Source organism: Mastigoproctus giganteus, chromosome 10 (assembly GCF_048544385.1).
Source record: "Mastigoproctus giganteus isolate SK-2022 chromosome 10, ASM4854438v1, whole genome shotgun sequence".
In the NCBI taxonomy this organism is placed as follows: Eukaryota; Metazoa; Arthropoda; class Arachnida; order Uropygi; family Thelyphonidae; genus Mastigoproctus; species Mastigoproctus giganteus.
Window position 1 is genome coordinate 107,474,008 of NC_143584.1, and position 13,112 is coordinate 107,487,119.

General features: G+C 38.0%; 1 protein-coding gene across 2 annotated transcripts in view; it reads left to right on the forward strand.

Moving 5' to 3' along the window:
• Tti1 (Telo2 interacting protein 1) overlaps positions 1 to 13,112 on the forward strand; it is a 600,292-nt gene that overhangs the window by 333,791 nt on the left and 253,389 nt on the right. For both annotated transcript variants that reach the window (XR_016547507.1, XM_090382195.1), the window contains exon 12: positions 10,681 to 10,879. Coding sequence is in view for 1 of the 2 variants with exons in the window: in XM_090382195.1 (XP_090238321.1) it covers positions 10,681 to 10,879 (199 nt within the window). In the remaining variant the exon portion in view is untranslated. The remainder of the gene's footprint in view (positions 1 to 10,680; positions 10,880 to 13,112) is intronic.

Consider the following 13,112-nt stretch of genomic DNA (forward strand, 5'->3'; position numbering starts at 1 on the left):
TAGACTGTAATTTTCAGGAAATACGTATGAAGGAAGGTTGTTCCAGAAAACGTCAGTTGAATGAATAAATGAGGAAGATGAAAAGTTGGTTCTGTGGGTTTGAAGTTGGACAGTAAATGGATGTTGGCTGGTGGCAGCACGTGTTCAGACTGTTTTGAAAGAGAGAGCAGGAATTATAGAAGCCAATTCAGAAGAACAGTGCCCATGGAAGTATCTGTAGAAGAGGTGTGCAGCAGACACAGCACGTCTATGAGACAGCAAGTGGAAAGACTCTGTTAGAGACGAATCATTAATTAACCTAACTGCCCTCTTCTGAATGGAATCACGAAGCCTGAGAGAGGTTTTGGGAGCACCACTCCAGATATGGGAACAATATTCCATGGCAGGGCGCATTTGCAGTTTATAGAGTGAGCAGCTGTTTGGAAGAAAAGTATCACCGAGAGCGAAAGAGAAAACCAAGTTTTTTAGAGGCAGAGGAAGCAATTTTGTAATGTGTTTGTGCCAAGAGAGATTAGAAGTCAGGGTAATCCCCAAAAGAGATATATCATTTTGCCTAGAAATCGGAGTGTCACTAAAGATAAGTATAGGAGCAGAAGAATCCTGTTTTTGTGAGATATAAGACAAGACTGAGTTTTAGAAGTGTTGAGATCAACTAAGTTGTCTTTGCCCCACTGGAGAATTACCTGAAGATCGGCATTTAAGGAATTGGTAGCAGATTTTCGAGAAGTTGAAGCTGATTGAGCAGGGCAAGGTTTCCCAAAATAGAAAGTAGAATGCAGTGTACTATCATTGGCAAGACTGTGGATAGGATTTCCAGCCAATGGAAGAAGGTCATTAATATACAAGAGGAAAAGAGTGGGGGAAAGAACTGAACCTTGGGGAACACCGGCATTAGTGGAGAAGTTAGAAGACAGAGAGCCATCTACCATCACCCTCAGTGAGCGATCGGAGAAAACTGGATAACCAATTACTAAAAACAGTTGGCAAACCATTAGATGGAAGCCTCTTTAGAAGACCTTTAGGCCAAACATGATGAAATGCCTTTGATATGTCAAGAACAACTGCTTGTGTTTCACCGAACCTTTTCATTGAATTAGTCCATAAATGGGTAACATAAGCCAGAATATCACCAGTGGATCGACACTGACGGAATCCATACTGACGATCGTTGATCAGACGGAAGGTTTCTAGGTAGTTTAAGAGTTGGCGGTTAATTGATTTCTCCATTACTTTAGAAAGAGTAGAAGTAATTGCAATGGGACGATAATTGGATGGGAGGGATTTGTCACCCTTTTTAGCAACTGGCTGGATATGAGCAAATTTCCAAGCAGAAGGAAAAACACCTTTGGAAAAAGAAAGTGAAAAAAGGCGGCAAAGAATAGGAGTAAGTTCAGGAGCACAGGTTTTGAGAACAAGTCGAGAAATACCATCAGGACATAGAGCTTTCTTAGCATCAAGATTCGTCAAAATCCTTCTGACATCTTTTTGATGGAAGAACACAGGAGGCATTGAATGGAGTGTGTTGGGAATGGTGGGAGGTGTTTTACCAAGATGATTAATACATGAGTTGGAAGAAAAATGGGATGCTAGCAGGTCAGCTTTATCCTTGGCTGAAGTGACAACAGAACCATCTGGTTTGGACAGAGGTGGGAGCAGAGATGGGCAAAAGTTGTGGCCTATAGCTTTAGTAAGAGATCAGAATGCCTGGCTACCATTAGGGCAAGAAGCAAGTTTTCTACTCTTAGCCTGTTCAAAATCTAGTTTGGACTGATTAATGACTGCTTTACAATTGTTATGAGCTTTGGTGTAGGCAGAAAATGAAACTGAAGAATTAGAAACAAGCCAATTACGATATGCAACATTCTTCTCTTGAACAGCCTTAGCACATTTATTGGAAAACCAAGGTTTAGATAAAGGATGAGATTTTAAAGTGGAGTGTGGGATAAAGGATTCCATTCCTGCAAGAATAATTTAAATGACATGATCTGAGCAAACATTGACATCAGAAGTTTTGAAACAGTAATCCGACCAAGGAAAAGAAGAAAAGAAATCTCGCAGATCATCCAATTTTGCATTCTTTTAATGCCAAACTACATGAGGTTGGGAATACCCATGAGATAAAGGCTCCATTGAAGAAGAGACAATCACCAAGTTGTGATCTGAAGTGCCTAAAGGACTTCTCACTTCGACCGTGTACTTAGAAGGGTTGTTTGTGAGAAAAAGATGAAGCGTGTTGGCTGTATGATTAGGATTGTCTGGTATTCTTGTAGATAAATGAATAATCTGTGCAAGGCTTTAGTAATTGCTAAAGCCTCAGCATTTTGACCAGCTGGGTCAGTGTGACTAGAAAACGGAAGCTAGCTGGAGTTGTGAACATTAAAATCACCAAGGAAAATTACCTCACTCTTAGGAAAGTTGGAGTGGAGAAAGTCAAGTTGCAAAGAGAGGAAGTCAAAGAGCTCCAAGTGATTAGTGCAGTTGGGAGAACGGTAGAGACAACAGATGAATTTGACACAATGAGGTAGAGAGATTTTAAGCCAGAGAAGATCAAAGAGAGGCAATTCCAAATTGCCAAGTCTCTGACAGGGAATATCAGAACGGACATATGCAAAAGTACCACCTTTGAGGTGAAAGGAATCATACAGCGAATAATTTGGGTATCTGAGATCAGCAGTAGTTGAATCAACCGATAACTTAGATTCTGTCAGAAAAAGTACATGGGGTTTGACAGACAGCAAGTGGAAATGGACATCGTTGAGATTAGAATTGAGTCCACGTATATTTGTGAAATGAATTAGAAAGTGCTTAGGAGATTTAGATCTTTTCGCAGATAAGCTTACTCTATTAGTTTGACAATTCGTGGTGTATTCGATAGTAAGAAAAAGTGGGTGGGACATGCTGTATGAAGTAATGAAATTTTTGGATAGGGCATACACATGGTAAGAATATACCCAGATCCTTGACATAACGTGGCCTCGACAATGCTCCCCACCTACACACTACTCGGACTCCCTCCAGTCACTATCTGGCAGAGTAGAGGTAGCAAGATTATACACTAGCTGATCTGGAAGCCTCCTAGAGAGTTACCAATAGGTTCTGTCTGTTGTACTAACTAGCGGCCGGCCTGCGAACACTGTTTTAGAGCTGTATCCTCAAAATGTATGGAATATTGGATCTCGCCACGATGTTCATCATAACCTCAAAAGTCATCAATCATACTGCATGATGGAAGAGATAGGGAAGGGTTGACTGGAACTTAGCTCTAGAGACTGAACATGGGTTCAGCACTTCAAGCCTCCAATAAGCAAAGTGGTGGTATTGCACCGGTTGATGCAAATATACAAGTTGCTTCCCTAACAGAGCGCATTCAATCCCTACCACTAGTGTGCGTTTACACTTATGGGCCTATGAATCGTTGATGCAATCAGCTAACAGAAAACAGCTTGCAGAGTTGTTCTGTGACTTGCAGATATTGCAGACTGAAGACAGATATTGCAGACATATATAAAAAACATATACCTTTGGTATATTTTTTTTATATATGTAATTTATTTTTATTTTTTGTTATTTATTTATTTATTTTTAAATTTTATTTGTATACTTATTTCTAATTATTCGTTCTATGTATAGCAAATTGATCATAAAAAAGTTTTTATTTTATATCTAAGAATAAAGAATTTTATTATATATCTAAGAATAAAAACAAGCATAAAGTTGAGTCAGTTCACACATAAAACTTTGAATTTTATTTTCAGAAAGCCCACTGTTTGTACACGTGCGCGCGTGCACGCGGGGCTCTGCAAATTTTCTTGATTTTTGAAGGCGTTCATTGATCTCAGTAGTTTGGGAGCCAATGCTAGAGCATAATACAGTGCAACGTAAGAAGTATCAGGGTTTTTATAATTTGTTCCTGTGATATAAAAATTTTTATAAGCTGGAAAGGAGTTAACTTTCGAAGTCCTGGAAAACCTTTTTCACTATAGCCATGGGCTCCATGAGATGGTCTATTAAAGTTGGTACATGTATTTTTAAATCAAGAATTAAAAAATTATTTGTTATACCCATAAATTCATTATAAATGATTTTGTTATTAGCATTAGTAGGGATATGATGCAAGAAAGCAAGCTTATATAGCATCAGCCAAAAAAAAAAAAAAAAAAAAAACACCCTTCTCATTTCACCCATCCATTCACTGTAAATGTTTGTCTAGTTCTGCCTTGAACTTATTTAAGTTGCTGACCTCCACTACAACAGACGGAAGTTTGTTCCAACCATCTGCTGGCTAAAGGCAAATTTCCGCACATCTATTCTCCAACTGTCTTTCCTCAATTTGAATTTATGCCTCCTCAGGTGTGGAATCTGAGCAAGATGAAGAATCCCATCAGCATTGTGAGCTTGCTCAAACCATTCAAGGCCTTATACACCTTAATCAGATCACCTCGCAAGTGACTGGTCTCCAGACGCTGCAGTTTGCAGGATTTAAGCCTATCCCAGTAACAGAAACCCTTTATTCCACTCACTAATCTCATTGCCCTTCTCTGTACTCGTTCTAGTAGCTCAATATCTTTTTGAAAATTAGTGCTCCAGACCTGTATGCAGTACTTAAGGTGTGGCCTGACCATTGCCTTATACAAGGGGACAATCACCCACTTATCCCTGCTAGCAAAAATTCCTGTATATCATTGACAAGACACCATGAGCTACTCTTGCAGCCTTTTTGCAGTGCTCAGAAAACTTGATATCTGACTGCACCATTACCCTCAGGTCCTTTTTATTCTTCCCTTCCCTGAGTGTAGTACCACCTAGTTGATATGTTACTCTGGGGTTACTGCTACCCATATGCAGTACTTTACATTTGTCAGTGTTAAACTTCAGTTGCCACAATTTATAAACAGACTTGACTATATTAATAGTGTTTAGTTTGAGTTCACACATGGAACAGTGACTACAGTTGCTAGGATATCATGAGAGAGACAAAGAGCGAGAGAGAGAGAGAGAGAGAGAGAGAGAGAGAGAGAGAGAGAGAGAGAGAGAGAGAGAGATGTAAGGTAATAATGAAGAAACTTGAATTTAATATGTGGGGATGCTATAGTCACCCATCATTACATTGGTTGGTTTTGGTTTGGTTTTTTTTTTTTTTTTAGGAGCATTAGCAACTAAGGCCATATTGCTCCGGGAATATGCGGTGGTCATTCCCTGACCTTTCCGCATCCTCCGTATTTGGTGGTGACGGGATCGAACCCCGGTCTAATCAAGAAGCGTGTGCTACGCACTGCTGCTCCTTCCCTCCTGGCTACGGAGGCGCCATCATTACATTGATCTCAACCAGTGATTGAACAAATTTGTATGTAGTGAAGGCGCCTTTATATATTATGACATTCTATTGTGCTGTGTGTATATTACTTTAGTATTCAATATGCATTACATATTTTAGGTGATGGACTTGCTGCCAGTAGCAGTATTGTACATTTTATTGGTTGACTTTCTCACAGTAGCTCTTGGGATTGTAATGTACAATCAAAAAAATGTACTACAGTACATTTTTTTAGATTACAGATATTGCATTGAGATCGATCAGAGGGCCATTCCAGTTTTCTTAAGGGAGCATGAAAGTGTAATAAAAAAAGAAATCTGTCTATAGTAGCATTAGCATTAGTAGAGGCATATGATGCAAGAAAGCAAGCTTATTCAGCATCAGCCAAAAAAAAAAAAAAAAAAACCCACTCCCATTTCACCCCTCCGTTTGTTCGAAATACCTGTCCAGTTGAGCCTTAAATTTGTTTAGGCTATCAACTTCAACAACAAGTGATGGAAGTCGGTTCCACCAACCAACCACCCGCTGGCCAAAGGCAAATTTCCGCACATCTATCCGACATCCGTCCTTCCTCAATTTGAATTTATGCCCTCTGAGGTGATTATTCTGAGCAAGATGAAGAATCCCATTGGCATTGAGCATGCTCAAACCATTCAAAGCCTTATACACCTCTATCAGATCACCTCGCCGGTGCCTAGTCTCCAGACTCTGTAATTTGCAAAACTTAAGCCTTTCTTCGTAAGAGCAACCCTTTGTTCCATTCACTAATCTTGTTGCCCTTCTCTGTACCCGTTCCAGCAGCTCTACATCCTTCTTGAAATGAGGCCTCCAGACCTGTATACAGTACTCAAGATGTGGCCTAACCATTGCCTTATACAAGGGAATAATCACCTCCTTATCCCTGCAAGAACAATTCCTGTATATCATTGACAAGGCACCATGAGCTACTCTTCCAGCTCGTCTGCACTGCTCAGAGAACTTCATATCTGCCTGCACAATTACCCCCAGGTCCTTTTTCATTCTCCACCACTGTCAGTGTAGTACCGCAGAGTTGATACGTTGCTCTGGGGTTACTGTTTCCCATATGTAGTACTTTACATTTGTCAATGTTAAACTTCATTTGCCACCTCTCAGCCCATCTGTTCAACCTTTCCAGATCCTGTTGCAGCAGCATAGCGTCAGTAGTGTCCTTAACAACCCTGCCAACCTTTGTATCATCTGCAAACTTGGACATTAAACTTGATATCCCATCATCAATATCATTCATAAACACCGAAAACAACAACGGACCCAACACTGAACCCTGAGGAACTCCACTAATAACATTAGTCCACGTTGAGCAGTGTCCACTGATTACCACTCTCTGTCTTCTGCCACTCAACTATCCCCTTATCCATAGCAGCAATTTGCCTCCAATGCCACACTGCTCCAATTTGTGCAGCAGTCTTCCATGTGCAACAGTATCAAAAGCCTTTCTAAGATCCAAATATATAATATCAAAGTTATTCCCTGCATCCAGTTCTTTTGTGACTACATCATAGTATCCAATCAAATTGGTCAGGCAAGACCTGCCCTTAACAAAACCATGCTGCGTCTGAGCTATAACTGAATTCTTGTCCAGATGATCCTGCAGTGCTTCTTTAACCAGTGCCTCCATTAACTTACCTGGAACAGAAGTTAAACTAACAGGTCTATAATTACTTGTGTCAGCCTTTGATCCTCCTTTGTGAATTGGGGTTACATTTGCACATCTCCAGTCTATGGGTACCTCCCCTGAGTCCAAAGAAGCTCTCATAATTATGGCTAGGGGTTTGCTTACTTCCTTTGCTGCTTCCTTTAATATAACTGGATAGATCCCATCCACCCCAGGTGCCTTTTTTATGTTTATCCTCGACAATGTCTCCTCCACTTTCCTCTCAGTTATTACAAAATCATCCAGCTCACTGCCAATGTTTACTTTACCTACATCATTCTCCTTCCTGAATAACTCTTCATGCGTGAATGTAATGCAAAATACTCGTTTAGATTGTTAGCCACCTGAGCAGGATCCTCAACTGTTGAACCATCAATATCCAGTGGACCAATCTGATTCATCCCTTTCCTTCTCGAGTTTAAATATGTAAAGAACTCTTTTCTGTTTTTCTTTGCATCCTTTGCCAAGAATTTTTCGTAGTCTGCCTTTGCCTGCCTAATCTCCTTTGTGACTTGGTTACAGACCAACTTATATCTATCATAGGCTTCCATGTCACCCATTAATTTGTATGTATCCCATGCATTTTTCTTCTCTGCCACATGCCTCATTAGTTCATCTGACAACCATTTAGGCCTAAACCTTGAACAATATTTCTTAGTTGGTATGTAAAGCCTGGTAGCCTCCAAGATTAGTTCCTTGAATGCTTCCCATTTTGAGTTCGCTGTTGGTAACATCATCAGTTGGTCCCACTGTATAGAATTTAAATACTGTCTCAGACCATCATAGTCACCTTTACGAAAACAAAAACCCTTCCCTTTACCTCTGATGGTAGTTACCTCCTTGAGTAAATCCCACTTCAACACACTGTGATCACTGCCACCTAGTGGTTCATTTATCTGCAGATTCTTAATGCATGAAGAATCACTACTGATAATCAGATCAAGAGTATTGCTCCCTCTTGTTGCCTCACGAACATGCTGATGTAGAAAACAATCATCCAATAAATCCACAAAAGCCTTGCTAGTGTGCGAGTGACCAACCCACAAATTCCAGTCAGTATCTGGGAAATTAAAATCCCCCATTATAAGACTCTCTGATTTACTGGCCCACTCTATTTCCCTGTACAATCTCTTATTATACTCATCAGAGTCATTAGGCCTATAGCACACTCCTACTCTCAATTTTGATTTCCCTATGCTTATGTCACACCAAACTGACTCGACACTGCCCTGTCCATCGATGTCGACTGGCTTCACTTCCTTGGACCTTATGTGTTTCTTAATTAATAGCCTAACCACTCCTCCCCTCCTGTCCTGTCTATCCTTTCTATACACATTGTATTCCCCAAATTCCAGTTCCGCATTACTTATATCTGTGTGACACCACGTCTCTGATATCCCAACAATATCTGCCTTTGATGTTTTGAGCAATACCTCAAATTCATCAAATTTATTTACCAAACTCCTAGCATTGGTGTACACGCAGGTATATATGCACCTGTTTCTATTCTTAGCTACCCTAACACAATCCATGTGTTTACTTGTACCGCAATGACTCCCAGCAGTCTCTGAAATATCCTGCATCTTGTTTTTCAGGCTTCTGCTCATTTCAATAGAAGCAGTGCAAGAATCACTTCCACCTCTGCCAGTGGCTACTGTTAATCTATTAGTCCTTGTATCCCCCCCAACTAGCAGTTTTCCGACCCACCTAACACTGCCTCGACAGCATCAGCAAAAATTCTTGCACCCTTTCTATTTAAGTGTATCCCATCCCTGTAGAAGCAATCTCTCCTGTTAACAAGTACAGTCCAGGCTGAAAAAAATTCTACCCCTTGAACCTTGCACAATCCCTCCAGGGCCGAATTGATTGACAAGGCTCTCATCATATACTCCCTCCTATCGTGTCTGGGCAGAATTGCAGACACTTTCAGATTCAACCCTAATTCACGGCTTTTTTTCAACATTGACCTGTACTTGCTAATTAATTCCGCCGGTCTCCTACTCTTAATATCATTAGTGCCAACGTGTACAACTATATCACCTTTTGTACCCTTAAAAGATGATATCCGCTCTACAATGTCATCAACCTTTGCCCCTGGCAGACATACCCTGGTCCTATTCCACCTATCCTTTTTACAAAGCATGTTCCCCGTTTCCCTGACAATAGAGTCACCAACAACTACTAGTTCCTGTGGGACAAGCGCATTCTGCCTAGGGGGCTGCCTCTGTGTTGCCTGATGACCAAGTGCAAGCTCTGGCGTTGATGTGGGCAGCTGAGAGCTTGATGGGCCCATCAATTTATTTCCTTTGAGGGCATCCACCCTGTCCTTCAAGCTCTCATAAAGTCCCATAACAACGCTGAGTTGTCGCCTGATTTCCTTGCACTCCTTACATCGTGCACACACAAAGACATCCCCCTTGGCAGTATCATGTCCCGTACCCGACTGCTCCGCAAACATCAAGCAAACAGTGCATTTTAAAAGACTGTGATTCAGAGGGCAACTGCCCCCCTCAGTTCTCCCCTGAACCACAGCACTCCCATTAGCTTGAGCCTTTTGCTTTGCTGCTCTGGTCAGAGTCATGATTCCGATTTAATTCAATAAAATTTCAAAACAAAAATTAAATCCTTAAGTTATATCCCAAAACAGTTATGTTATATATATATATTTTTTTTTTTTCGGTATCTAGTGTTTTCTACGAGTTCCCTTTATACAACTTCCATATCACGTGTACCACTATAGTTATGTATTAATTATTTGTTACGATTAAGTCGTTATATATATATATATATAGAGTTAAAAATACAATTTAATTGACAATAAAGTTTATCAAGATTAATAGATTTACTGATTAATTGACAATATTATATTATGCACTATACTACACTAAGCTTATGCTATCGTGTAAAAATGGCGGAAATTCTCGAACGGTACTTCTACGGACTCGTAAGTATTGATTAGCTTCCAAATCTCGCTATCTCAATTTAGAATAAACTAAGGATCCCGACTAGGTCTATAATCTACTTATAGAAGATAATTTGATATAACAATTGGTTAATAAATCGACTAAATTTGGTTAAAAAAAAAGTCTTCTCGTTCAATTTGTGACACGTGGATTTGATACCGTTACCGATACTAAGTAATATCTACAAAATCTCTGTCTAAGTTAAACTTTAAACTAAGTATCGTAACTAGAAATATAAAGCTACTCTAGAAAATAAGTTAATATGACAATTTAAACTAATAAATCAGAAAATAAATCAGGAAAAACTTCTCTGTTTCAAGAGCTTCAAGGAGCTGCCTTGAAGCTCTTGAAACAAAGGTAATGAAAGAAAGACCAAGGCCTCACAAAGAGGGTATAGGAAGTGATGCACATCATGAAAGTTAATTTCATAATGTGCATCACTTTATACATTTTGTATAAAGTGACAACTATTAACAGACAAAATGTAAAAAATTTTGATTGTGTGTGTGTGTGTGTGTGTGTGTGTGTGTGTGTGTGTGTGTGTGTGTGTGTGTGTGTGTGTGTGTGTGTGTGTGTGTGTGTGTGTGTGTGTGTGTGTGACATGTATGCTAGATAAAATCTTCATTGATATTCCTATCAGTTTTATATTGCTTAGTAATTATGTTTTGCAGTGTGATTCAATTGTTAAATGGAATTAATTTACTTTACAGGCAATTTAATTCTGCTTACAGACTGCTTATTAGAAAAGCTGCACTCATTACCTTATCATAGAAAAGAGGTGATATTTATTCTGAATGAAGTTATTCTTGGAAATAGAAGTGATGATACAATTAAATCAAGTTGCACTTTTTCAGAAAATAAGTTGGATACAACTACATGCTGTACAGAAAATATGTCAGAATTAATCAGGTGCTTATATTATATTATATTATATTATATTATATTATATTCTTATAGAAGTTTATGATATTAATATTTAGTCAGGTTTACATTATTAGGGGTTAGTCTGTTGTGCGACATTAATGGTATTGTACATTGGTCAATTTTATTTATTTAAATAAAATCAACCAATATTATATTATATTATATTATTATACAAGTTGATCACAGAACTGTGTGTACTACCAGGTAAGAGAAAAATTAAGCATATAGGCCTTTTTTTTTAAAATAATGGCAAACTTATAATTATTTCATAATAAATGTACTAAACATTTAACACTTAATACTGAACATTTTGATGCACACCTTCTGTGATAGTTTTAATGATATTGCCTTTTTAAAAAAATATATTATAACCATTAAAGTTGGTTTTGTGATTTGGTATTAAATGTCTAGTAATTATTGGAAAAAAAGGAGAATAAAGAAAAGTATTCTGTTTATACTACAGAAACTATGCATGGATGAGTCATCTTTTATTACAGTCATCTTTTTAAAAAAATAAATAACTATTGCTCTATGCCATCTATGTGTGGAGGTATTTTGTCTTTCCATTATCTATTTATGAATTTTAAATTTTTTTTTGTTTGTCTTAACAAATATAAAAAGTTACCAGTTAATGCCAGTTTATTATTCTTGCAGCTGTGTAACTCTTTTTCTGATTCTTAATTTGTAAGGGTGTCAAAATAATATGGCATTATTCTGTACTGACAGGCACTCTTAAATTGGCTATTATTGTGAGTCCCACAGATCCTGAAAATAATTTAGCCATTCTTCCATAGGTATTTTATTAGTGTTTGTATTATTTTTGACATCTTTATTTAACATGTATGATATTCTATGTGTCTTTGGTTGTGATCATCTTAGATCTTTTTCTAGTTTTGCAACAGAGGCATTCCAATATTCTGTGTTTTTCCTTCACTGCCATTTTCATGATAGTTCTTCTTTTCTTATATGTTATGTGATCTGTTAAAGATTGAGTTAAGTATTTCTATAAGTTTACCTTCAGGGATTCTTGAAATTTGACAGTCTCATCTTCAAAGGCGTTTCCTCCCTTGCCATTTTCTTTTCTCTCTAAGCCTTCATTTTCTGATTAGATTTATCAGAATTAATTTCTAGGCCAAAATTTTTGAAATAGGAAGCAAAGTAATCCAGTTTATCACTAGACATAAAATTGTTATAGAGATAGCTCAAATTTTAGGGTCTTCAGAGCTTTACATGAAGAGAAGTATTGACTGCTAAAAAGGGCAAGGCAGAAAATGTTGGGATTCCTGGAGAGCTCCTTGAGGATTCCCAGCTGAAACAGATTTTTGAATTTTTATGTTATTATGCTGAAGAAAAAGATTTCACTTCAGAAGAGTGACTAATAAATTAAAGAATATCCCCGATGGATACCATTAAAAGTGTTCAAGAAAATCAATTAAAACAGATGGTCTTACTATATCATAAGCAGATGGTAAATAAATGCATGTGCATGCACGCACACACCAGAATTAATTGTCCTTTTTGATTAATCGCTTCATTGGCAAGGAATGTAGCCTCTAACGAGTTTGTACTTATTGATGAAATCCCTTTATATCACAGTGGATGTATACCTGGAAGAATCCAAGCTGTTAAGGCAAAAAGGAAGCAGGATCCTCTGTAATAACTTTAAAATAGCTGACAACATAAATATAATTCACCAGTCATTATTTTGGGATTTATTAATTTTTGGAATTGAGAACCTGGCATATTCTGTCCAAGAGGGTAGAAAAAAATCTTTTATTTAGGCATTTGTTGAAAAGCGCATATGCTGACACGTGCGTGCGCGCGCGCACACACGCACACACACCTCTAAAATACATATATTTGATAACTTAATAATCGTATTTGGTTAAGCTTTCAGAAATTATGTAGCGCAAAAGCTGTCTTCAGAGAATCAGAATTAATCCAAATTGAAAAAAAAAGTACTGAGGGGAAAATTGGATTTGTAGAATCAGTCTTATTTCTTTTTAAAATACTTTAATCAAATGTGTAATTACCACATATAATATAGTTGCTTAGAAATTTTTACCACTTAAGAGTTTTTCTTATAGTCCATTTTGCTTTCTCCTCTTAAAACCCAGCAGTAATCTCCCATCATGGCAGTATCCCACCAACATTGGTACCACTTTTCCATTGTGGACATGTTCAGTATCCTGTGGCTTTGTTTCAAATACATCTTCTT